The sequence below is a fragment of the Dermacentor variabilis genome, chromosome 2 (assembly GCF_050947875.1).
Source record: "Dermacentor variabilis isolate Ectoservices chromosome 2, ASM5094787v1, whole genome shotgun sequence".
Lineage (NCBI taxonomy): Eukaryota > Metazoa > Arthropoda > Arachnida > Ixodida > Ixodidae > Dermacentor > Dermacentor variabilis.
This window is the reverse complement of record NC_134569.1, coordinates 30,806,049-30,833,014: the sequence shown is the minus strand read 5'-3', so window position 1 is coordinate 30,833,014 and position 26,966 is coordinate 30,806,049. Positions and strand designations below refer to the sequence as shown.

Genomic DNA, 26,966 nt, shown 5'->3' with positions numbered 1-26,966 from the left:
GTCCCGTGATACGCTTCCCTTCCCTTGGAATCCAGTCCGTAACCCTTAATGACCATCGGTTATCTACCCTCCTCATTACATGTCCTGCCCATGCCCCCATTTATTTTTCTTGATTTCAATTAAGATGTCATTAACTCGCATTTGTTCCCTCACCCAATCTGCTCTTTTCTTATCCCTTAACGTTACACCTATCATTCTTCTTTCCATAGCTCGTTGCGTCGTCCTCAATTTAAGTAGAACCCTTTTCGTAAGCCTCCAGGTTTCTGCCCCGTACGTGAGTACTGGTAAGACACAGCTGTTATACACTTTTCTTTTGAGGGATAATGGCAACCTGCTGTTCATGATCTGAGAATGCCTGCCAAACGCACCCCAGCCCATTCTTATTCTTCTGATTATTTCAGTCTCATGATCCGGATCTTCGGTCACTACCTGTCCTAAGTAGATATATTCCCTTACCACCTCCAGTGCCTCGCTACCTATCGTAAACTGCTGTTCGCTTCCTGGACTGTTAAACATTAGTTTAGTTTTCTTTAGTTAAACAAATTTCAGTTTTCTGCAGATTAATTTTTAGACCCACCCTTCTGCTTTGCCTCTCTAGGTCAGTGAGCATGCATTGCAATCGGTCCTCTGAGTTACTAAGCAAGGCAATATCATCAGCGACTCGCAAGTTACTAAGGTATTATCCATTAACTTTTATCCCCAATTCTTCCCAATCCAGGCCTCTGAATACCTCCTGTAAACACGCTGTGAATAGCATTGGAGAGATCATATCTCCCTGCCTGACGCCTTTCTTTATTGGGATTTTGTTTCTTTCTTTATGGAGGACTATGATGGCTGTGGAGCCGCTATAGATATCTTTCAGTATTTTTAAATACGGCTCGTCACCCTGATTCCTGATTCCCTGATTCCCCTGATTCACCCTGATTCCGCATGCTTCCATGACTGCTGAGGTTTCGACTGAATCAAACGCTTTCTCGTAATCAATGAAAGCTATATGTAAGGGTTGGTTATATTCCACAGATTTCTCTATCACCTGATTGATAGTGTGAGTATGGTCTATTGTTGAGTAGTTGAGTATTGTTGAGTATTGTTAGTGTGATCGCTGCAGGTGGTTTCTCAGTGACATCGGTACTCCTAGAATTGAGCCTTCCATTTCTCCGGTCCGCACGTCACTATTCCGTGGGCGCGCCTTTTGACATCTGAGTGATTTGCAGAGTGCGGTCGAAAACTAAAATCGGTATGGTTCGGGCCGATTTCGTTTCTAGGATTACGTGCATACGCGTTCCCCCTTGCACCACGTCAGCGAATTCTCCGGCTTGATGAGTGGCATAAGGCTTAGTTAAGGCGACCATTCGGCTTCGGGAATGTATACTGATAAAAGCAGACGCGTCACCAGCGACGAAATTTAACTGGGCGGAGTCCGGTTGTCTCGCTGCAATTCTTACCGAGCCCCGACTGAGCGATGCCACAACTAAGAGGGCGGCGTGGTGCTTGCCTGTTCGAACGAGTTCCGTGTCCTGCACGAGACACAGACACACCTTCAGTGTTCGACCGACACAAGTCCAATATGTTATCACGCGAGTTTTTCCCGCGCTTCAACTGCTCCGTGGGTCGTTGAACGATATAAACTCGAGAGAATGATTCTTTTCTGTGTAACATAGTTGCTACAGTGAGATGTATTGATGACCTCTCATTGTTTTGCAGGTGCGTTAAAATATTCGAGCAGTATAAATTTAAACCTTGTGTGGGAAGTGGTGATATTATCATTTGATTATAGACGTTCATAGAACAAAGACGGAGTCGTCGACGATGACACGTAAAAAGTCATGCAGCTCTCGATCGGCCTCACCGCACAAATCCGCACAGTCGGATTCCGGCACCGATTGCAAGCATACTATAGGAACAGCGACTGTCCTCCGTTCGAACTCCACCTATGATAACCGGCGGTGATACTTATGCGTGCACGACAAGCAGCCCGAATTCCGCCTCACGTCTTTCACCTTGGAAAACAACGTTCGCGTCGCCCAGTTACCACGCGCGCGTGTACGCGCGAAATATGATGACGCGCCGGCAGGTTGATCGCAAGGCTTGACATTGCCGCAGGCTTCTTGTATAGGGCGTGATATAAGAAGAATGTATACGGCCACGCTATTAAGTCGACGAAGTTCAGCTCCGTATTACGTATACGTAGTACATCCACCATGACGACTTCCGTGCCAACGATAACGACACTCCAAGCGATCGCCGTATTATCTGCTCGACTGCGCGCTCGAGCAAGGCTGCCTCTTCGATTCCCAGCTGCCGTTCGCTCGCTTCGCGCAACCTTCTCCGCTGCGGTGAATTTCCGATGAAAGTACGCAGCTCGCGTCCAGCTCTTCTTCTTCTTCTTTTTTTTTTTTTGGCACTCCATCTTCCTATTTGTCCCGCGAAGCTGCGTAAATCAAATAGCCGACGATCAGCGCTTGGCACCGCGTAACCGACGTTCCGGACGCGCTCGTGGCATACGAAGCTGGAAAGCTCATGCAGCGTGCGCGATAGGGTTGGGAATCGCCGGCATCTCTCCCCCTCTCTTGCACGACGGAACGACCGCAGCGAGCGGTATAAATACAGGCACCCAGCGGGAGGCCTTGCCCATCGCGAAAACGCGTTGCCCGCTGTATATTCAATAGACTATACGTGCTGTCAAATCGCTGTGAAGACAACGATCAGCAGATATATGTGTGTGTGTGTGTCCGCAGAAGCTTTATCAGTTCACCTTTCGGCTTGTGTAGGGCTTAAGCGAGGGCACCGCACCTAGTATGGTGTCTCGTGCGTTCGAGAATCTTTGCGAACGCTGGAAAAATCTCGGCAGCCGGCGGCAGCTTTCCATGTCGATATATATATATATATATATATATATATATATATATATATATATATATATATATATATATATATATTGCTGAGCGCGAGATCGCGGCTTCGATTACCGCGGCCGCGGCGAACAAATAAGAGCCGAATACGAAAACTGTCGTGTACTTAGATATACATACAGGTGTCCATAAAAAAACAGTAATAATTAAGTGCTCAAAATTAATTTGTACCCGTTCACATGGATTGCCACTTATCCTACCATGCAGCTTTGGGCCGTTGAACCGTGGTGATTATCATTACAATATCGAATTCTACTATAACGCATTCTGACGCAGCAAATTATGCCTTGTGTTGAACAACTCTGCACGAACGTTGTTAATATACGGGTGAACATTAAGAAATCGCCTGTGGAAGATAGCTTAATTCTTTTTCTTGAGCGGGATTATTCAAATAGGCGGGCATTATTGCTAGTATGACTAATGGAAACACATACTCAATGAATTTAAAGAATTGGCAGTGGCTTAGCTCGGCTATGCCAGGATATACGTAGCGAAAGCTAAGGCATAGCATGGTTAGCCTTGGTTAACCTTGATTGCAAGTCCATGCAGGTTAGTCTGGTTGTCTAGCTATGTTGCGGCGTTTAGCCAGTCGTTCGGCGCGCTGTTCGTCTTCATCTCGTTCCGATGTCGATTCCAGACCTCCTCCTACTTATCAGAATTGTCGCCGTCCGTACTGTCGCCTCAACTGTGGTCGCGGCGCACGCGAGCTCTCTTTTTCAATCCTGTGACATGTTATCAGGCATGCGACGCAGCTGGCGAAGCGAGCGGAGGCGAACGCAACGACGAGGAACGCGGTGTGACGTCAAGTGCCTCCTCGGAGCACGGCCACGGCGAAATCGCAAGTTCGCGGCCAGTAAAGCTTTCGCTTTAAAAGAAAACCGCCCAAGCGCCCCGTACAGATGATTAACCAGCGAAGCTGAAAACTGCGGCCCCGGTGTTTATCCTGGGTCCGCACGTCAGGGACGGCATGACCGCAGTCCACCGTTGTGGCTTGCGTTCCATGTCTCGAGTACGCGCGGCGGCGTGGTTAGCAGCATGCGCCCGCCATTGACGCTTGCGATTCTTCAAAATTACATAGCTTCAAAATTAAATCTGGCCGTCACGTAAGACAATGAGTGGCTCATACCCCCTAAAGCAAAGGCTCATAACCCCATAAACGCGGCCTCCCCAGTACGACGACAGAAGAGGAGTGAGATTCTGCTCTGGAATGATGAGCGGCATGGAGCTAGCTGTGGGAGAAGACGACGGCGCTCGGAGTTATTGCTGAAGGAGATAGCTTTTTGCACACAGGCGCGGAAAGAGGCATTTTCGTTTCGCCTAGCCATATAAAGCTTCGCGTTAAAGAATCACTAGCTAACGTCTCGACTAATCACACCAAATATTGGAATTCACATATTGTAACTAGTGAGTTTGCGACGCACACCATTGTAACTTAATTTCCAGGGTGACACTAGCCTCGATCATCAATTATCAATGTCGGTCAGTTATGTCATCTGCAACAGCCGATATTTAATTTTTTTTAAGTTAAGAACCATCCCGTATACTGTGTGCTCGAATCTTAATTACATTCGTGTACGAAAACAATTCACTCCAGCTATAATACTGGTTACAGGGCAGCCGTAAGGCTAATGACTCAACCACACAGAGCCAACAGACAATGAAGCCAAGGCGAGCATTGGGGAAGCTGAGTGCGGTTTAAATTGGAATGTAGAAAATAATGAAGAAAAGGGAAATGAAAGTGTACAAAAACATAATATGCCGCCGCTGGGAACCGAACCCACAACCTCCGCATCACACGTGCGTTGCACTACCAATTGTGCTACGGCGACGGCAGTCAATTGACCCTTGGCTTCATCGTCTGCTGGCTTTATGTGGTCACGTTTAACAAAATCGAGCCACTCAGTTTCCTTTCGCATCCCATTTATTCGTTGCGAGGGTTTCAAATCTGGCAGCCTTGATGTCATTAGGTAGAATGCGAGGGTTTATTAGCCATATGCCTGCTCTCCTAAGATAAGGTGCTTTGTGACGCCATCGGGCAAAAAAGTATGTTCCACATCCGCCCACCCTGACTCTGAGTGATGCTGGGTATAACACTCCTGGGACTAGAACTGGTAAACATAGGTATACCCAAGCTACTGGACGAATTGATAGCCGTCGCGGTAGCACAATTTGCAGTGCAACGCGAGCGTTGTGCGGAGGTTGTGAGTTCGGCTCTCACCGGCGACAAGTGATCTTTTCGTCCACTTTCATTTCCTTTTTCTTCATTATTTTGTGCATTCCAATTTAAACCACAGCTAATTTCTCCGATGCCTTCCTTGGCTTCATCGTCTGTTGGCTTTATGGGGTCATGTTTAACAAAATCGAGCCCCTCAGTTCCCTTTTTTCTCTCGTTTATATATATATGGGCCACGCATCGATCGTACCTGGCACCCTCACTCTTATGGTGGAAGGCTTGGTCGAAGGTCGAAGCCATCGTTTCGCAAGACCCAGAAAACGCACTGGCCTCAGGGACTAGTTTCGTCAGACACCGAGCGGTCACGCTGCTCAAGATATGTTGACCAGGTCCTGCAGACAGGGCCGGGTCACCTGACGTCTCATCCACGACATGGTATTCTTATCTCCCGATCGTATAAACGCGGCGTATAGGTTCTCGATGTGGCGCGGCAGCTTTCAGACTCGCACAGTGACGCACACGCTCTCGGTCTTCTCTCTCACGCGCTCACGCATACGCTCAAAGCCATCAGCACACATAGCGCGCGCGCGCGCGCGCGCGCGCACGCGCGCGCGCACACACACACACACACACACACACACACACACACACACACACACACACACACACACACACACACACACACACACACACACACACACACACACACACACACACACACACACACACACACACACACACACACACACACACACACACACACACACACGCACGCACGCACACACACACACGCACGCACGCACACACACGCGCACGCACGCACGCACACACACACACACACACACACATCCGTGGGCACGCGCACATGGATGTGCAAAATGGCGAACTGGGCGAGTTGGTGCGGATTCATGGGTCGTCCTGTTTTCTTTTGCTTTCTTTGTTCCTTCGCACTTTTCCTAACTACGAACACAGATGTGCCACACACAACACGCGCACACCCTTATGCACACGTGCACACATACACTGACCAATGTGCACGCGTACACACACATGTACGCAGAATACGCAAGCACTCACAACGCACCCACACATACAGACGCATGCACGTGCACGCGCAGAACACACACGTGCACTCTGTTACGCGCACAGCCTCACGTGCCCACTCATCCACGAGCACACGCAGACGCCCACGCACCCATGTAAACTTCGACACACACACACCCTCGTTCGTACACACGCGCAGCCATATACGCGCGCGTGCTAACACGCATTCGCGCACTCCTTCTCGCGCGCTCACATGCGCGCACATGCACGAAATGAGTGCGCACCGGCGAGCAGAGCAGGAAAGAATTGAGGCAGCATCCTCCGCGCATCACGTCCGCTGCACGCGCGCGAGCCGGAGATGGCATCGCGACCGCGGTGAATGCCATCCGGTAGCGGACGGTGGAAAACGCGAGTCTCGTGTACTTCCGTGTCCCGCAGTCACCCAACGCTGCTCCATTGCGAAAGTTGTCAAGTGTCCAAAGAAAAAAAAAAAAAGCTCGCGCGAAAACACACGGCGCGCTTCGCGTCAGACATGCCTGTGCACGTGCTCAAAAGTGAAAAACACGTTTTATTTCTCTTTCTGGTGGTTTGGGACCATTGATTCCCCTGCGTTAGTGAAATGCCCTTAGGAAACGATCTAATTAAGTCAGACTACATTTTTATGGCTCCTCGCTGGACAAACAGAAAGATAACACGACGCACTTGCCGACGGATGAGGACATAGGTCCGTCGACAATACGTGATAAGACTCTAGATTTCAATATCAAAATAAGTTGTGATGGCTATAGCTTTCTTGCGTAGCGATCTCCTGGCGAGAGAAATGAAGCGTGCAATAGAACGTTTGCTGATTGATAAACTAGTCAAGACCACGTGAAGATAGCGTCAAGGCAAGACGGAGACGGGACGGGGAGATAGAAAAAGTAATGCGAAGACGTTAACCACTGCGTTTGTAATAGTTGCCAATCCTACACGCAGGCACATAGGTAATATAGAGATACGCTCAAGGGTATCGAAATATTTAACTTGCAGCCCCAATATTTGAGAAAATGTAGAATCAGAACACTAAAAGTTCTTTTTATCTAAGATGGTTCGACAAGCACGACAGAAAGAAATAGAAATTTTCTTGAATTGAGCGTGCACAAATACTAAAAGTGAGAGAGAAAAAGCGCAAAGGGAAACGTAAGAAGGTTATCTAGAGAAATAATTGTGTGTTTGCTATTCATTTATTCATAGTGCGGGCCTCCTTTTCTTTATTCTTTTTTGTCATGGGGTTCATGCAGGAGCGAACAAATAAAACGTGTTTATTTAACGCAGAGTACTATATAAGTGTTGGAGTACAGGCACCATGGAAAGAAAACCCCTAAAGGAAACAAAACAATGATCACGCATTCGCTGTAGTCCATGCAACAATGAATACAGTATACTGTCTACCGGTCCTGAGGCAACTAGACAGGCTTCTGTATTTTATCCAGTAATTCTAAGAGAGAGAGAGAGAGAGAGAGAGAAAACAAGGGTAGGAAAGGCAGGGAGGTCAACCAGAACAGCATCCGGTTTGCTACCCTACACTGGGTGTGGGGGAAAGGGGAATATAAAAAGGGGAAGGGGAAGAAATTCTAACATTCTCAATATTAACATATCACCTGCTAGCCTATTCCAGCTCCCCACAGATATTGGAGAAACAATTAATATTTTGAAATGTACCAGCGAGCAAAGGAAAATATTCATCAGCCCTTCCACTCTCTGAATAAGATCGACGAGCGGCGAAGCTGTGGTGTGTTTTACCTCAGTCGACGCATCTACATGATGTACGCATAGGTATTACGCTCAACACGAGTCCGGCCCATACCAGAGCTCCGTGGGAACTGCCGATAAGGTCGCTTGGACGACTATGACGTAACCACAACACACAACGCCCATTGGTGGTAACAGTGTGTACAGGACGCAGGTGGCCGTTAAACCGAGCCTCGATGCGAGCGACGATGTGCGTTGACCGGGGGCGCAGTCAAAGGAGTGCTCGAAACAAAGCACGCTTGTTTGTAATTTGCGATTGAGCGTACTTCCTAGTTAATTCGCTGAATGAAACTTGGAAGGACTAAGAGTTTTGTTGTAGCGGACAAACATTGGTGCTGTCCGTTTCCCTCCCGTAGGCCCATGTGATTCCACAATATTTACAGCTTCACTGTAACCACGTGATTATGAAAAGTAGATGATACTAGGCGTAGTGTTAGAGTCGTCTTAGCGGCTATTTGTCATATAATTTCTTTCGAAATGGTTTCGATAAAACAAGAGTTACAGCCGTTTTCGGTAACCATGCTCCTTCCCTAGACGGCATGTATCGACAGCAGACGGGAATTCTGTAACGTTTACAACTTCAATGTGAACCAACTAATTATGACAAGTAAATGAAACTCGGTGTAATGATAGAGTCGTCTTAGCGGCCAATTTCAGTATGATATTTTTTCCGAGATATCTACATTAGATCGGGAGCTACAGAGCATTCGCGAGAATCTGGAGACGAACATTTTTACGTGTCGACGCGACGCGTATATAGACGGGCATCGCGCGATCGACCACCGTCGGAGAGTAGCTATACTATAGAGCTTCGTTGTAAAATGTTTGGTCAATTTTGCAGTGGAATTTGCCATAACACGAAAGTTAAAGGTATAAATTAAGAACCAGTCGCACCTTTGTTTGCACATTTGCGACTAGAAGTAAATGACTGCATGTGCGCAATAGTTTCACTCGGAAGGGCGAAGCAATGACGGCGATAACAAGCACGCGAAGCCGGTGCTGCTGTGCAGCGTAAACAGCGCCTCGGAGTTTACTATATAGGCGTCATGTTTTTGCAAACAGTTTATTGCAACAAAAGACGATACGTACGCTGCGAGCCACAATGACAGCAGGCTTCCACCAGTACGCTAACATATACAAACAACGAAGCATAGTATACACGAAAGAAATGTCCGAGTCACTCCAACAAAGGGAAGTTTATTGAACAAGCTCTTATTTGTGTGCGTAATTACATAGCACGATAAAGTGAACACAAAACTTATACAGATGATAGTTGGTTTCTTGCACACTAACAATTTGACTTCTAGCGGTGAACGTGGTGATGGTTTCATAGGAAAGACATGTTTCAATAAGCACAAGTAAGAAGGAACAGTGCGTAAATGTAATTGTTATACAAAATAATAAAAACAGCTTTAACATGTAACACTGGAGCTACGGTAATACAATGTTTAGTGGAACGAAGTACTCACTAAGAAAAGGATGGTAGAGGATCAATGTGGCACTGTAACATATTGTATTATGTGTATAATTAATAAGGAACTATTGGGTAGTGAAGGGTTCCGTTCTGTAAGTAGAAGAACCTAGTATGCCATCTCCGAAGAAAGGCCTTTTCACCATTGGCCTCTAGATCCTCGGAAAGTTGTTTCCAAGCTAGAAGTCTTATTCGCTGCATTGCAGGATAGGCCGCATTTACCGGGTGCCTACGAAACTCTGCGAGACTTCTTCTTTTCCAAATAAAGAACATAACGCAAGGCATAATGAAGTATTCAAATAATCCGCGTCTTTTTCCCTGTCTTTGATGCCCATCTATTTTGAAGGAGTGTTTAACAAGTCTCCATATGGCTTTTGCAGGCGGGAACTGAAACAGGGCGTGTTGGGGAGTCTCAATATCGCTACAGTAGGGACAGGGTGCATTGGGGACTGTGCCGAATTTGTGAAGACGATCTCTTGTTGGAAGAACTTGCCAACGACGCTTCCAGTCGAAGTCTTGCAGCTCTTTGGGTAACCAGAAATTGGGCCAGTACTTGCAAATTTCCCCTGAGGTATGCGATTTCTCCTCAGGGCTTAACTGTTTTTGCGTGATATCTTCAATAATGCTGCATACTTGATCATTTTCAATGTTTGAGTCAGGGCGTTCTGTGAGGATCATTTTCTGGATAATAAGAGCAGTGTGATAAAATGATGACGGGGTTTCAGCAAGAGGGTCAGGGCATCGTTTACCTGTAAGTCACTTGATTTATGATGGGTACTACCTATGTACGTTAGGAGGTTCTTGCCAAAATACTCTGGAAGCTTGAAGAGTGAAACAACTTTTTTTAATACCAGAATTTTACCTGTATTTACTATGTGAGTTAAACCTAGACAACCAAGTTTTGGCGAGAGTTGTAGTAGCTACCTCTCTTACCAGCGGGGGCTTGTCGATCCATAGAAAAGATTACGTTAATTTGTTGAGTTGTATCCCAATTTTTCGAGGCATTATTGCAATTCTGGATGCATACCTGGCATATGCACAAACTTTATTTTTGATTGCAAATGCCAATTGCCAAGAGAATCTGAGACGCCGTTGCAAGTAAAGAACACACCTGGTACTTGAACAGGATTGACTATAGGTACGTTGTTCAAGGTGCTACTAGGAAATGATCCAAAGAGGAGAGCCTTCTGCTCATTTATGAGAGCACCTGGGAGTGCAGAGTAGTCTGCAAAAATGCATTTAAAGACCCCATAGCTTCGGTTATCTCTGAGCTATAATGAGATGTCGTCAGCGTATGCACTAACCCGTACTTCGTCCAGTCCGGTCATTGGAAAACCTCGAATATGTTGATTGCTTATTCTTTTCCTCAATAGGGGGTTCTAGTGACATAATAAAGAGGGCTCGGCCTAACGGGCATTCTTGTCGAACACCTCTATGAATGGAGAAGCTGAGTGTGATTTCCCCGTTCACAATTACATCCCTAGTCATGTTAGAGTAAAGGATTAGAACGACAGAAAGCTTAGCTAGTTGGTAAGGATTAATAATGCAAAAAGGGGGTAAGGCGTGGAGACACGGATACAAGAGAAGGGAAGTGGACAACAAAAAATTGTTGTCCACCTCTCTTCTCTTGTGTCCGTGTCTGCATGCCTTATCCCCCTTATTTGCATTAGCGTAAAGGAGTTGAATAGAACGAATGAAATATCGTGGAAACTTAAAAATTTCGAGGATTTAGAAGAGGCACTTGTGTCTAACTCTGTTGAAGGCCTTCGCTTGATATACCCATACAAAAGCACCACTAATTTGCTTCTTCTGGACAAATTCAAAGACATCTCGGGTTAGCATAAGGCTTGAATATATCGACCTTCCAGGGACTGAGTAGGCTTGGCAGAGGCAGATAATGAAAGGCAGTAGTGGTCTAAGTCGTGATTGAAGGATGGTTGAAACTATTTTCTAATCCGAGTTCAGCAGACTTATAGATGGCCAGGACCTTGGATTGGTCGGAGCCCCCTCCTTTAGAATTAGCGCTATGCGGCCTCTGCCAAAAGAGGAAGGTTCCCTTCCTTCCTCGGAAAACATTTTAATCATTAAAAAGAAGGCATCTCCGATAGCATTAAAAAATGTTTTGTAGAAGTTCGTTGTTAGACCATCACAGCCGGGTGCTGTTCTTGAACTCATTTCTCTCAGGGCTTGTTTTACACTGTCTAATGATGGGTCTTTATCAAGGATTGCAAGAAAACCTTCCTCTGGCCGTGAGATGACCTTACACAGCTAAGAGAGTCTTGTAGTGAAATCGGGGTGTTCGTTCAGCTCATCAGGTCCCAACTGCTGAGTGAAGTGCTCGTGAATAGCTGCTGCAATTTCGTGAGGATCAGTTGTCGAGCTTCCATCTGCAAGTTCAATTTCCGTAATTCTCATTTTTGCATTTCCAACAAAAGAGGCACAGTCTTCCTTTGAGCTCAGAGATTGAAAGTCGCTTGATTGTCTGTGAGATTTTTCCTGAACAAGTATGTTATATATTGTTCCTAAAGCCTCAAGTTATTCTTGGGTGCAGGCCGTCATCGTGTCCGCCCATCTAATTGTCTGGATTCGTCGGGGCAACTCATTAACCTTTTCAGAATTCCTCCTATGCCTCGATCTTCCTTCTTCTTGCAAAATCATTTTCCAAGATACTTTCAAGTCGTTCCATTTGGCTGGGGACATCGTTGTAAGGTCTTCTACAGTTCGGGAGAGCGCAACATTTATATTCTCAATGATTTTTTTGTCTTGTGGGGAGTGCAGGATCCAATCTCCAATTGCGGTCAGACTGTGAGCGGCCAGGTTGTCCTTTTAGCAAGGCCACTACTGGGAAGTGGTCGGTCCTACACTTGAGGTGGTCAGGAAGTGGAGCGACTGCACATTCCAGAAATGCAGGCAGAAGGAGATCAGGAAGTTACACACGATCAAGCCTACTAGCGGTGCGGAAACAATGTCTAGTAGCTTAAAAGCCGTTATTGTGAAGATAAATCCATGCATCCGATAGGAGGAGACGAAGCAAAATGTTGAGTTCCCTAGCGTGGTACGTAGAACCACACTGACAAGGGCCCTTCACATCTCTGTTTGAATCTATTACACAATTGAAGTTACCAGATAAAACTTGGAGAATGGGGTCGAGGGTTGGGTGTAGATCCTTATAAAATTGATTATAGTTCGACTGGGTGACTGGCGCATATATGTTAACAAGCCTAATTTTCCTACCATCGATGTATACGTCTGTGATAAGCGTATGGCCATTAGCTCCAAATGTGCAATGTGATTTATCTCGGAACCTTCCTGAGAGAAAGATAACGCCGACACCGCTATTCCTATAGCATTTGTTAGAGAAAAGAAGGCTGTCACCTTGAAGTCGCGTTGCAAGGAAGTTACTTCTAAGGGGGTTCTAAAATTTGCTTCTTGGATAAACAGAACATCGAGGCCCAGCTGCCTCCCAAACAAGTAAAATATCGCTCTGCTTTTCTTTGTCTCTGAAACCTCTTACATTAAAAAAAAAGCAAATTTAAAACCACTCATTAGATTCTAATGATAAGATTAGAACATGAGTGATGGAGCGTACACTTTTGGTCATTTAGTGGAGTAAGTGGAGCCACAGCGAACATGTGCATGAGGCGATTGTGACAGGTGGGAATCGAGAATAGAGGAGTTCTTGAATGAGAATCACTCTTGTATGTTGCCATCACTAAGCGATGACCGCTCATAGAGTTTGGGGGAGTGTTTCCTTGCCCTTTTAGGCTTCATGCGACGGACTACATCACTGTCACTGCTGTTGTCTACTTTTGTACGTCGAGGCTGATTGGAATTATCCGGGTCATTTGGTGTCGGGCTATATCTTTCCGGGCTGTGCTTTCCTTCTTTGTGTCTCCTGTTTTATCGAGATCGATGCCTTGCTTTGTGACTCTTGGTACGCTCTTCGGGCATCACATTTGGAACCGGTTTCAAGTGTTCTTTTGACGGTGGGGTGCCAGAATTTCGCTATGAACTTGTAGAGGGCTCAAGCTCTGACTCTGCGGGGATCACATAGCACCCGCAAGCCATTATAGGCCTTGAGTCGATGCTTTGTTGAGCATGCTTAATCGCGGCAGTGTTGTGCTGCTGCGCCTTTTCCCCGTTTTGTTCAGGTTGAAGCGGCAGAGATGACGACGTTGCATCTGATGTAACCTTATCAGGCATTGAACTCTTGTAGAGTTCAGTTTCCGTGGGGACTGAATCGTAGGTAGTTACTTCTTTAGAGATAGAACTAACGTTTACAGAAAGGTACGCCTCACTGTCCGAGGAGGATTTAAGCGGGAGGTTTTAGCACCTGCAGGTTAGATTGGGTGAACCAGGCACGTACCCAGAAGGGGGGGGGGCGCCCCCCCCTCCCCCTGAAGTTATCGGCATACGCCGCCTCCCTCCTCGCCCACGCCACCACTCCTCACACATATTCCTTAAGCTCCGCCAGATCAAAGTTGAGACTTGACAGCTATTAGGCGGTCAACATTTTGCTGCCTTTTTCACTCCTTTTGGATGGCGGTAGTTATCGGTATCTCCTGGGGTGTAAACTTAAGGCCAGTTTTTTCATCGATTCGGTGCCCGCGCTATTAACTCGATATGTGTTCAGTTGTCACCATCTATTCAACAGTCAGGCGCATCGCTGTTGCTTCGTTAGTTCAACCTTCTTTCTTTTAACCGATCCAGAATCCAGGAAATGTATTCGGTTCGTGGTCAGCTGGTCTGTATGCTCGTGGAACGAGTTACGGCAGGAGAAACCACCGGCTGCGTTTAACTTTTCCTTTCGCTTCATTATTTCCTCTAGTGACGGCTCGCCGCGACGCTGGCAGATCCTCGGTACCGTATACCCGCGATATGGGTTAAATAAGGTGGAAAATAAAATAATGCGAGGCAGCGTCCATCATCAAACCATGCAATAACCCTTAAGTGTATAAGCAACATGACTGTCACGCGTTACCTCGTCTGGTTTTCCCTAATTGGCAACTTGAAACAGGAGTTGCAAGGAGGTTGAGAAATTAAGTGATCTAGTAAGGGAGATAGCCAAGACAGCAGCCAAACAGGAAGGAAAAGCGAAAAGTAACAAATTTAACCGTTGTTTACGAAAATATTTATAGATCAGCATCTATTTATTTAAAAAGGAAGAAGACAGAACGGCGCCGGAAGTGAGAATAATTCCGTGTATTTTGAATGACGCTTCTACGGTCATCAGTCGAGCCGCCTGACGTAGCCACTTCTCTGCTGTGCTTATGTGGGTCTTTTTCTAATCTTCCGCGGTGGGCGCAGTGCGTCTAAAACAGCCGCGTTCTGCGCTCTACGTCGTTGTACGGGACTGGCGGCCACGCATCGTTACGCAACTTCCCAAATAACAATATGAGTCGGTTTAGGAACTTAACGTGTTAGATGAGTAAACGAGAGATCCAAAATAACTGTGATTGTTTCGCAAATACATATTTCTCTATAATTCTTCGAGAGCTAACTAAAATAACGCGACTATGGTCGGATGCAACCTAAGTCTGCAGTGAAGCACTGCCTTCGCCCTCATAACCGCCAGCCACTGTTCCTCCGCGAGGCTGCAAATAATTTCTACTTCAAACCTTTTCTGTTACCCAAATGAGGTGGTAACTACAAAAAATATTATTATTAGCGCGTAATTTTATACGTTCTCCCTCGCCTATTATAGTGGAATGGCGAAAACGTAATCCTTTATTGAACTGAAATAAAATGCTTGCTTCGCTGCAACTATGTATTGTCAAGTTTCACTTCAGTTGGAAGTGAAGTTTCATGAGTAAAACGGGTTCAGCAGTGAAATGAACTGTACCGCAGACATTTGAAGAGTGAAATGCTGAGACTCCATACATTTTGTCCATGTTTGTTGCACTCATCATTGCTTCCGCCGATGAAAAGGCTCTTCAAGAACAGCGGACGCTCCGGGGCTATCAAGTACGACGCCCCTACCGTAGTTTCCCCCTCCCCCTTCCCCGGCGATGCCGAAACCTACCCCCCCCCTCTTAAATTATTATTACCAGAGTGTTCTGTTACCCACATTATCTGAGGTTTCTTTTGAGTTGCCGCTAACTTTTCATTTAAAAATTCTATTGCGGCTAAAAGTTTACTGCATCATCGTTGGCGCTGGCGTGCACGTCAGTTAATTCATGTTTTCGCTTTATTACTGCAAATCTTGAGACTAGGAGGACAAGCGCATTAAAGCACCAGCGGCGGCTGCCTCGTCCGTATTGCTTAACTTCAACATTTTACTTTCAATTTCCACTATGAACACCATGTACAGATTAAATATAGGTAAATATACAGGGTGTCCCAACTATCATGCACCAAGAGATAAAAATATGCAAATGCCACGTAGCTGGACAGAACCAAGGTAATGTTGTTTGCCGTTGCTTGGAGACACTAAGATTATTTTTTTCATTCAGCATAATTAGATAATTAGTCTTAATTAATCAACCAACTTATTAAATATCAAGATTTTATACTTTATAATTATAATTATTATATATTATAATTAAATATTAATACTTAGAACATATTATATTATAATTTAAATTTTTGTACCTGTACATTTATTAGGGACGGAAATATCGCTACTCGCATGCAGAAGTCATAAATATGTACAATTCCCTCAGTAATCGAAATGAGGGCAAGCCGGATTCACTCGAAATCAGAATCAATAGCAGTCATGCTCAGCAGCGCTTATACTCGGAATCACAGTAAAATAAATAAATAAATAAATAAATAAATAAAATTACTCGTCGTCCCGGCCCAGGCCTGCGAAAGTGAATGTCCAGCGAAGCTGTTTAATGCCACCACCACAACTGCTGAGGGGGGTACGCAATGCTTTATTGCTCGAGAGTAGTGGTAGTGATGGTAAATTTTGGCAGCACGCCCCCTCTGGTCGTATTGCCTTTTCATTTTCCCTTTGCCGCTCTCCTCGTACTCGTGCTGCTCCTTTGAAGTCCTGACTATACGTCCCCTACCTATAGCTGTGCTGCAGCAACAATGAAAACAGTCGCTAGGCTGGTTCATTCTATACACTAAAGGCCACGTCGCAAACTGCCGTCGCCACGGCCAGCTTGCGCAACGGTAATGTTTGCCGGAAAATGTATGTCGGGAACTCTACGTGCTTCGCATTGTTATCAGGAGCGCTTTATGCAGGTACTGCATGTATGTACTGTGTGTGTGTACTGTATGTTGTACACGTGATTCCTAATAATGTACGCACTTTCCGCTTCACTTTTCTGAGTACTGGAAGTCTGCCTGACCTCCACCGCGGGTCGGCCCGGCATCGCACTACCTCCGGGATCGGCCCACATTTTTGCCCACGGACGCGACACTAAAGATGTCGACCAACGAGGGCCAAAGAGCTTCGCTGTAAAAACAAAAACAAAAAAATAGTGAGAAAAGAAGAGAGAGAGAAAGGGCGTTTCTCGGTGGTGGAATCTTTGTAATTGTTTCATACTTTGCTATCACTAATGGTTATATATATATATATATATATATATATATATATATATATATATATATATATATATATATATATATATATATATATATATGGGGGAGGGCCGGAAAACTGGTCACCCTCCCACCTTGCCCCAGAAAAATCAAAACATTTCGCGTATGGCTGCAACAACAACACTAATAAATGGTATTAATGATGTATAAAATTAATTAAATAAGAAACCTTAAGTTTTAGTCTTAAAGATAATGCCCTAGATTTCTTTCCCAATATTCTGTAAAATATAAAAACACACCATTAAAGGCCCCATCTTGAATCAAAGTCGAATCAAAGCTGTCATGCAGGAAGAGATACTACCATGGCTGCCTCTCATCATTACTCATCGCTGTATTTCATCCGTAGGAGAGAGGCCAACTCCATGCGGTAATCAAACAGACTCATAAGAAGGAAGAGGCTCCTAATGGTCCCTATTGGTTGTATTACGTACCTTACCGCCAAAATCTTGACCGGGAGCCCATAGAACAAAGAACCGTGAGCCCGATGGATGGATGGATGGATGAATGAGGCTCAACCCTTCGAATCGGGCGGCGGCGGCGCGCGCCACCTAGCCTTGAATGGTACTCTATGCATGCATACCTATGTATTCACTCCTTTACTCTTGCATTGATATTATCCACCAATCAGATCGCCTCCGTTTAGTTATTTCTACCTGTTCAAAGTCTATTTTTCTTTCACTGTCTTTAAAACCCAAAGTTTTGAATAGTTCCCTGTTACATTCAACTGTAGGGTGAAGTTGTTTACAAGCAAGTATCAAGTGTTCAGCCGCTTCGTCCTCCTCTCCACACGTCCCGCACAACAAGTCTATATCCTGGTATCTGGCTCGGTACGTTTTAGTCCGCAGTATACCTGTCCTGGCCTCAAACAACAACGAGCTTTCCTTAGGGTTATCGTAAATATTTTCTTTGGCTATTTCTTGCTTAAACGTCCTGTATGTCTCTAATGCTGATTTGGTTGGCATCTCTATTTTCCACATACGCCTCTCTGTCTCCTTAACTTTTTTCTTGACGGATATGATTCCCTACCTGTCCCCTCACTGCTGCCCAAGTATTTTCTTGACAATATTCTAGTTCGCTTCCTCCACCTTGTGTCAACATGCCTCGTGTATAAGTAACTGAAAACCTTCCAAGCCCACCGCATTCCCCCCGTTTTTCTCAATCGCCCCTCAAATGCTATCTTGCTACTAGCTTCTCTGCCCTCGAAAGAAGAACCATCCCAGATCTCCCTGCACCCCAAGATTTGGTGTCTTGCCATGTGCTCCCAGAGCGAGCCTACCCACACCACGTTGCCTAGTTTCCAACTGTACTCGGGTCTCTGCTCTCATACATAGAACTGCATTGGCAAAAGTCAGGCCCGGAACCATTACCCCTTTCCATATCCCTCGTACTACCTCGTACCTATTGTAGTTCCACAGTGCCCTACTCTTCGTAATCGCTGCACTTCTGTTACCTTTAGTCGTTACATATTTTTCGTACTCTGTCAGATACTTAATTCCATTATTTATCCATACCCCAAGATACTTGTACTTATCGACTATCTCAAGCGTGACCTCCTGTATCTTATGCTCGCCGCTAATGTTATCCTTAAAAATCATGACTGCCGATTTTTCTTTGCTGAACTTCAAGCCTAACCTGTCTCCTTCTGTACCACATATGTCCATCAATTCCTGCAGATCTTCTGTATTGTCAGCCATTAATACAATATCATCCGCATACATCAGCCCTGATAATGACTGTTCAATCAATTTTCCTTGTTTGAAAAACGATAGGTTGAAGCCGAGTTCGCTTTGCTGTATTTTGACCTCTAATCCTTGTAGGTACAGCATAAACAACAGAGGTGACAATGGACACCCCTGCCTACGCGCCCCCCCCCCCCCCCCTGCCGCATCATTACAGGTTCCGAAACCTGCTTTTCCCATTGTGTAATCACCCGGTTACATTTATAGATATCTTTTAAGAAATTTTCTACTCCATCTTGCACTCCTAAAGTTTCCAGAATGCCCCAGAAGCCCTCTTGAAGTACACTGTCATAGGCTCCCTTGATATCCAAAAAACGCCAGCCATAGGGGTCTGTATTCCTTTTCAGTTATTTCAATGCACTGTGTCAGTGAGAACAGATTGTCTTCTAGCCTCCTATGCTTCCGGAACCCATTTTGTAGCTCTCCAAGCATCCCCTCGTTTTCTACCCATGCCTGCAGTCTGTCCTTTATAATCTGCATAACCACCCTGTAAACCACTGACGTCACTGTTATAGGCTGGTAGCTATTTATGTCAGCTTTGTCCCCCTTTCCCTTATATATCATTCTCATCCTACTTAGCCTCCATTCGTCAGGTACTTTACCATCCATTAGCATTTTGCTCACCACCTCCTTTAATGCTTTCTTAGATTTCGGGCCCAATTTCTTTATTAACATAATTGGAATACCATCCGGGCCTGCCGATGTGCTACTTGGTACCCTCTTCCCGGCCCTTTCCCACTCTCTTTGTCCAAGCGAAAGCAGTGTATTGACCGGGCTATTCCTCTCCGACATACTGCATGTACCATTTCTCTGTTCTGTAAATTTTCCCCCCATATCGTGGTTCCTATATGCTCCATTGCCTCCTCTCCGTCTAACCGAGTACCTTGAGCTGTTACTATATTCCTCTGCTCTAGACTTGTCCTGTTACCCAAGGAGTTCAGATGTTGCCAGAATTTCCTAGCTGCCTGTTTATCTTTTTTATTGTTTACTTCTGACAGCCATTGGGACCCCTTTGTGCTGATTTTCTCGTTGATCAAATAGGATGCTTCCCTTCTGCATTTTATGTAGTTTACCTATTTTCTCTCTACTTCTGCTTCAGGTTCTCCCTTACTTTTGCAATACCTGTGTTCCCTGGAGGCTTCCCGACGTTTCTTTATGGCCTTCTTAACCTCATCCCACCAGCTCTTGAGTTTTCGTATCCCTTGCCGTGTTCTCCTGACTCGCACCTTACATAGCTCACGCTCAAATAGTCTCATTAACTTTGGGTAAGTCCAATCAGTTTCAGTAACCTCTGATCAGTGGCGTAGCTAGGTCGTCTGGCACCCGGGGCCCTTAGCGCTTCTGTCAACCCCCTTCCCCCCCCCCCCGAGTGTAGTCGAGGAAGGCGAGGATATCGACAATTTTCGGGTGTCTTCCGACGTATATGACACCCCCCCTCCCCCCTACTGGCCCCGTGCACCCGGGGCCCACGGCACCCCGGCCACCCCTGTGGCTACGCCACTGCCTCTGATATTTCCTCTTCAATTTGTTTGGCCGCTATTTCCACTTCTCTTCCGAGTAAAAAATCCCACCTGGCTGTTCCTCACGCCTCGTTCGTGTTTTAGCTTCCCTCTTAAAACTCAACTTGATACGTTTGCGGTCGCTACCTATACTTCTGGAGCCCTGTTCATCTATAATCATGGCTCCTAATCTATCGTACATCCTATGTGGCATTAACGCATAGTCTATTGTCGAGTGTCGATCCCCTACCTCCCATGTTATGATCCCGTCATACTTATCAGTAAAGTTACAGACAACTAGGTTATGCCTCTCACACATATCCAGCATGATGTTACCTGTGGAGTCTGTGTACCCATCCATATCTTCAACATGCGCTACTCATGTCTCCTAAAACAATTATCTCACATCATTTTCATAGCTCATTGATGTCCGCTGCTATCTGTCTATACTGCGCGCCTAGCGCCATCTGGCGCTTAATAATCAATTCTCTAGCAAGTTTAGCGTGACGCATGTCGGGAAGAGTGCAGACTCTCTGCTTTGTCTCTGGATGGCAGCACCGTCTTGGCTCCTAATCGAACTTCCCCAACCAAGCTGTCATGCAAAGCGTCGCCTACGCGCTGCGGGGGGCCCGAAAAGTGCATACCTCGCGTGCCTGGCTCCTTAGATCATCTATAGATGTTTTCGAGGCACGAGTGTCCATTCAGCAGCATAGCGCCGACGTATTTCTTGCGCTGTTAACGGTCCGTCCAGCCGCCGACGTTGGCCGGCGCGCGTGTGGCGTCTGTTGTTCCGTCTGCTACTAGTTAGTTTCGGTTCTCTGCTTTGGTCTCGCTCTGACTCTCACCTAAACGGGACAGCGCGAGAGCGGGAGCGCATTCCCGAGGGGCCTGCTGCTACCCTGCTAGAAGGCCTGCCTGCTGCTGCCTGTGCTCTCTCCTCCGGCGTCGATACCTCCTCTGCCTCCTCCGAGTGGCTTCGATCGGAGAAGCAACGTTGTCGACGCCGCGCAAAAGCGAGCAGCGGAGCCAGCAGGGGTGTTATATCGGCGTCGACCACCGAGCAGTGTGCGCGATGCGTTCGGTGACCGTCGCGGGCCGCCGGCGTCCGCGGGCGTCGCAGCACGCGCTTGGCGAGCGAAGCGGCCGCGAGCCCGGCGCGGGCTGACTCCTCCGGCGGCGGTGAGCTCTCTCCGATGGTCCGCGAGAGGCGACGACGCGACGACGTAAAGTCCACGAGGCTGCCGAGCCACCATGGGCAAGCTGAAAGCGTTCGACATCGTGCTGGACGGATACCGCAGCGTGTACCACCCCGGACAGGCGGTGCGCGGCAAGTGCGTGCTCGAACTCAAGGGTGACATGCGGCTGAAGGCGGTGCGCGTGTTCATGCGCGGACTAGCAAAGGTGCATTGGACCGAGTCGCGTAGCACGGGCAACCGGCTGGGTGCCTACACCGAGCACTACAACGCCGAGATGGAGTATTTCTTCCAGGGACAGACACTTTTTGGCTCCGGTAAGTGCGCCCTATATATGCGTCATTTCTAGGATGCCACACGCGTCCGTGCGTCATACTTTCAGCGATGTATCGAGTGTCGAATGTCTGCATTGTTTGTGGCACGCCGGTGTTGTCCGGTGTACGGTCGTAAGCAATCTGCGACGTATTGCCCGCCACATGACGCGGCTTTCGATTGGAGCCTCGATTTGCGCGCGGAGGATGGTTTAACATTCTGCCGTGTGCTGTATCGAAATTTAAACCTCGCGCTCCGCGATCCTCCTCCTGGGCGTCCTTTCCCTTCTTTAGCTTGGTTTCATTTTCCAGCGCGCATTGCGAAGTTGCTCGAACGGCATGAACGCGCTAGCTGAAATAAGATTCCCGAAAAAATGCTGCACTTCTTCACCACTTCTCGAGACGGATTATCGATAGCTCGGTACTTATATAGACGTGTCTCGCACATATGTTATCGCTTCAACTGTCAATGCTGAGCTTTCGGCCCAGGCATCGATGAATACGCGACAAACGCATACCATGTGTAGCTGTCACCTTAATCGTGTCGAATTCGGTGCAGCAGCTATCCCCGGTCACCGCGCAGGGTAGCCACTTCTCTGGCGGCCGATATCTTCGCCGTTTCTATAGGGAACGTGCCAGTCGACTGACTTGCCTTTCGTCGGCAGGTTGTTTGTTTTTGTTGGCCGGAGACCAGACCAAGGCAGCGGGTTTTCACTGCCACTTGAAGAAGAGAGAGAGGAAAAGAGATAAGAGAACGAAAAAGAAAGAAAAACAATACAAGTGGGGTGGTGTGGCGTCGAGAAGTCCAGAGCGAGCACAAACAAACAGCTCCTCTTGAATTTACGGCGCGGAGTAACTTCGCAAACAGCGTTCACCGAAGAATGCGACCGCTGATGCACGATGGACACCGTCGGCGCCGTTCCGTGTGGCGTTTGGCTTTTTTCGAATAGATTCCGGCGTCTCCCGTTTTACAATGCGTGCTCTCCAGTAGAAGCTCGCATGGCGGCCGGCGCGAACGTGCAGCCTAAGTTTAGCTTCACTCCGAAATGTCTCGCGGAATCATTTGTCATTTCACCAACCTCCTGCTCTCAATTTGAAAAGCTTGAAACTTCCCACGCGCCACCCATCTAACAGACGGCGGAGGAATGTTTGGTAGCTGGCACTGGCGCACGCTGTGACAGTGTACAGCTGTCTAGTGGCGTCTTACTAAAGTTCGATCTCAAGAAAGAAAGAAGAAAAAGAAAAGCGAAAGACAGACAGACATAGAGATTGTTTTGGACAATAAAATTTAATGAAAATTAAAAAAATAAAAATAGAAACTAAGCAGACAGACAGACAGACAGACGTACGAACGGACACACCGAAACGCCCTCCAGAATTTTTTTTTCTAGAAGTAACATTACAAGAACGACAATATTTCCATCGAGAATAGTGGTCGCACGGAATTTCGTAACCAGCCGCGGACAGGCCAGGGTTATGTATGCCGATTGGCTACTGGGTCTTTGAAAACAGAATGTGCAGACTCGATTCTCTTGGACAATGCGCGATACATCATTCTGCACAGCTGTAGGTCGCAAAACGGGTTCGCATTGCGCAGCTGAAAACGACCGTCGGATTTTGAGACAATTGTTACGTCAAAGCACGAACGGTTTCACGGGCAAACATGCAAGGGCGAATTTTGTGACCAGAAGGCGATATTAACCTGGATTGTTCTTCAGCCTCGTGATCGTCAATGGTATTACTGTTAGTTCTGCCTAAGCGGTCAGGAAAAAAGAAAGGGAAACATTTAAAAGAAACAAAGAGAGAGAGAGAGAACGGGAGGATGGGTAGTTCCACTGCCAAGGCACGGGAATTACCTCCCCGAGCTATGAAAACACACGTTTCGACGAGGAAAATGAGAAGACCAGCGCGATCTTATCACACCGCTGCTTCAAGGACGTGAAAAGAGCCCGGCAAAAGAAGACAGGTCACGTGTTGTTATTGTCGTCGTTGTCTGTTGGTGTTGTTGTCTAGGAAATCCCCTTATCCTTTTCGCTGAAGCTGCAAAGTATCGAGTTTAAATTACACCAACCCGTAAACATGTGTTTACAGGTGCGCAACATTGTATTGATGTTCTTAGTCTTGCAGTGTGCGTCCGCCATGCAGTTTTGAATGCCTGCGGTCTCGCGTATGTGAGCTTTTATACTGCGGCTGTTTATATTACTGTATTCCTTGTTTTCTTTTGTTTGCCTATGCATTACGTGTCACATGGGCCATGATCATTTTTCATGCGCGCTACCGGAGCGTTACGATAGTGCGTCAGAACGAAGGCCTCACGACTGTTCCCGTCTTAAACATATTATTATTATTATTATTATTATTATTATTATTATTATTATTATTATTATTATTATTATTATTATTATTATTATTATTATTATTATTATTATTATTATTAAATGACGAAGATAGCACAAACATTACTGTGGCCGCATGGCTCCTGAAGTGAAGGAGACAAAGACCAAAGGGTCGGTGTCGCTGCTCTTGCTCGCGCTTTCGTTTGGCTGGAACTGCTGGGCTGCGTTCTGCGCCCTGGACCCGCTGGCCGTCAATAAAACTCCTAGCATTCTCGTTGATTCTCGTAGCATTTTCGTAGCAGGTATCGTTGACGAACGGCACCGCAGGCCCATGCAGTTGAAGTGGGTCGCTCACCGCCGTCGTCTGGCGTGGTCTTGGCGGTAGCGGCGGGCAGAGTGCGGCTCCGGAGTTCCAGGGCGAGGCGTCAGCGTACCCCGCATCTCCACCAAATGCTACGAGGTTTATTGACGCTTAGCGGCTCCAGCGCGGAGAGCAGCCGAGCAGTTCCAGCCAAACGACAGCGCGAGCAAATTTAGCAGCGACACCGGCCCTTTGGTCTTTGTCTTCCTCACTTCTGAAGCCATGCGGCCGCAGTAACGTTTGTGCTGTCTTCGTCATTACAATTATTATTATTATTATTATTATTATTATTATTATTATTATTATTATTATTATTATTATTATTATTATTATTATTTCTTTCAAAGAAAACAACGGTTTATTTCCGTGCCCAAAAACGTGGTGGTCGCCGATGGGCACCGGGCAACGGAATGGCCGAGAGAGAGAGAGAGAGAGAGAGAGAGAGAGAGAGAGAGAGAGAGAGAGAGAGAGAGTCGCCCTAGGGGAAGCCGCTCCAGCAGCCTTGGCTCAAGATGACGACGCGCCGCCTGTCCAAGGGTCTCACCATCTATGGTCTCACTCTGGCGCGACGGGATGGCGCCCGTCGAATTGCCCTTCTTGGCAGTTGACGACGTCGCGGAAACGCGGCGGTTTCGCAGCTTCCAGACTCACAACTTTCTTTAACATACATAATATATCCTCGTAGGTACAGTATATATGTACCAATTAATGATGTGATTGGCATTCTTAGGATACTTCACGCACTTTCCTCTGTCTATATATCTGGCTGCCTGCCTGTGTCTCTAACTGTTCTCCCGCCAACTAGGGTCGCTGGGTGTTCCGTTGTCTTAATGGGCGGAACGCTGGGTTGCCGTGCTGAGGGAACCGGGGTCGAAACGAAGCGCCGGATCAACTTGGATCCAGTGGGATCAACTAAACATATACAAACCGCTAGTCAAGACCCCCCCCCCCCCCAAAAAAAAAAAAAATTAAAACCCGCGATACGAGCACCGAAAATACGCTGAAAGCTCGCTAAATTCAGACAACAATCAGAATCACGCTCAAAATGTTTTATTGCGTAAACGTAAGGTACCGTTAAAAAAGAAAGAAACGATGCACCGCACAGAAGAATGTGCTTATTTTTGTCCATAAAGGATGAAAATATATAAATTAGCAATATTATGTGAAGTGTGGAAATGTATTGCGAAACGAAACTAAAAGAAGATTCTTCCGTGAGCTACAATCACTGGCCAGAAAGCAAGTTGAACTACCGGGTAGAGAATAAAATTACAGAAAAAAAAAATGTCACTTTCATCTTGACGTGGTCGCGCGTCCTGTGTGTATTTGTTCGCTGGCGTGGCTGAGTTGTTTGTGCCATCGCTAGCGCCGTATATAGACCTCCATCATGCCGATCTTGCGAACGATACCGTTTAACTGAAGCAGCATTTAATCGTTACCTCGGACACCGGCCCGCACAGTTAAGGTGGGAGAAATGCGAAGCACGCTGTCTGTGGACGGTGATGATATTCCCTCTCACTTGCAAAAGGACCTGAATAGGCTGCATGATTGGGACACGTGAAGCACGAATTTGTAAAGAAAGATATCTTGCTTTTGTCCATCAAATAAAAAGAAACACAATTACGAGAACAGCGCTAATATCCCGCCGCCCACAGGAGAACAAATTTTCCCATTAGGCAGAAAAGAAAAAGAAGAAAAAGCGCTAAATTTAGCCGTTAAATTGGCAACTATGCTTGGACTATTATGTGACACTCGTTTGGTGCCGCTCTTCAATGAACCATTGCACGCGAATTTGGGTCACTCGGCGTGCGCCGCTGTTCATTGCGAACACCTGTGACGTCCACTCGGTTCACTGGATGTGTTGTCGTGGATCACACGGATAATAACAACAACGTGCGCATTACCAAAAAGCCAAAGGACACAAGACTTCTGCGATTGGACAGGAACACGAAGAGTTCCTTGCGCTATTGTTGGAAATCAAATAAACCTGCGCGCATCGCGTGGCACTTTGCACATCGATTACTCGAGACGTTTCAAGAAAGATTCGCTTAACATCGATTCCAACCAGCGTGATGGATGTGCCGTCTTTATTAATTTGAAATTTCATTAGCAGCGTATTTTCCTGGCAAGCGTCCTGTAAAGACTGCCCTGAAAGGGCGCGATTAACACGTAGCAGATCGCAATCGAGTAAGTTGGGCTAGTTGTTCCGGAGAGCAGCGCGGGTCAGGAGGCGCTGCGGCAGTTTGAGTGTCCAAGGGGAACATGCTTACAACTTCCGATAGAGAGACCATCATGACATCGTGAATGATGACGCCTGCTTATATCGTGGTTCGTCCGGTTCGTCCAACCACGCTCTGCTCGTGGCAGTGGCGTGCCACAAGAGGGTTGTAGCGCCGAAAAAGACAACACATAGCAAGCGAGACGGGTTGCTATGCTATGCGTTGTCATTTTTGGCGCTACAACCCTCTTCTGGAAACATGCACCAACTAGCCCCCCAACAAGTATCACTCAGTCGCGTGCCACCTATTTCTAGAGGAAATTCTTCTGTTATATTTATGTTTAACAGACCGGGACATATTTATCAGTCA

General features: G+C 46.6%; 1 protein-coding gene across 2 annotated transcripts in view; it reads left to right on the top strand.

Moving 5' to 3' along the window:
* The first annotated feature begins 21,003 nt into the window (after nucleotides 1-21,003).
* LOC142571604 (arrestin domain-containing protein 3-like) overlaps nucleotides 21,004-26,966 on the top strand; it is a 102,206-nt gene continuing 96,243 nt past the window's right edge. Inside the window, exon 1 of one of the 2 annotated variants that reach the window (XM_075680104.1) lies at nucleotides 21,004-21,690. In XM_075680104.1, the coding sequence (XP_075536219.1) occupies nucleotides 21,432-21,690 (259 nt within the window). In that variant the 5' untranslated portion in view covers nucleotides 21,004-21,431. The remainder of the gene's footprint in view (nucleotides 21,691-26,966) is intronic. The other variant, XM_075680103.1, reaches the window with a different exon arrangement.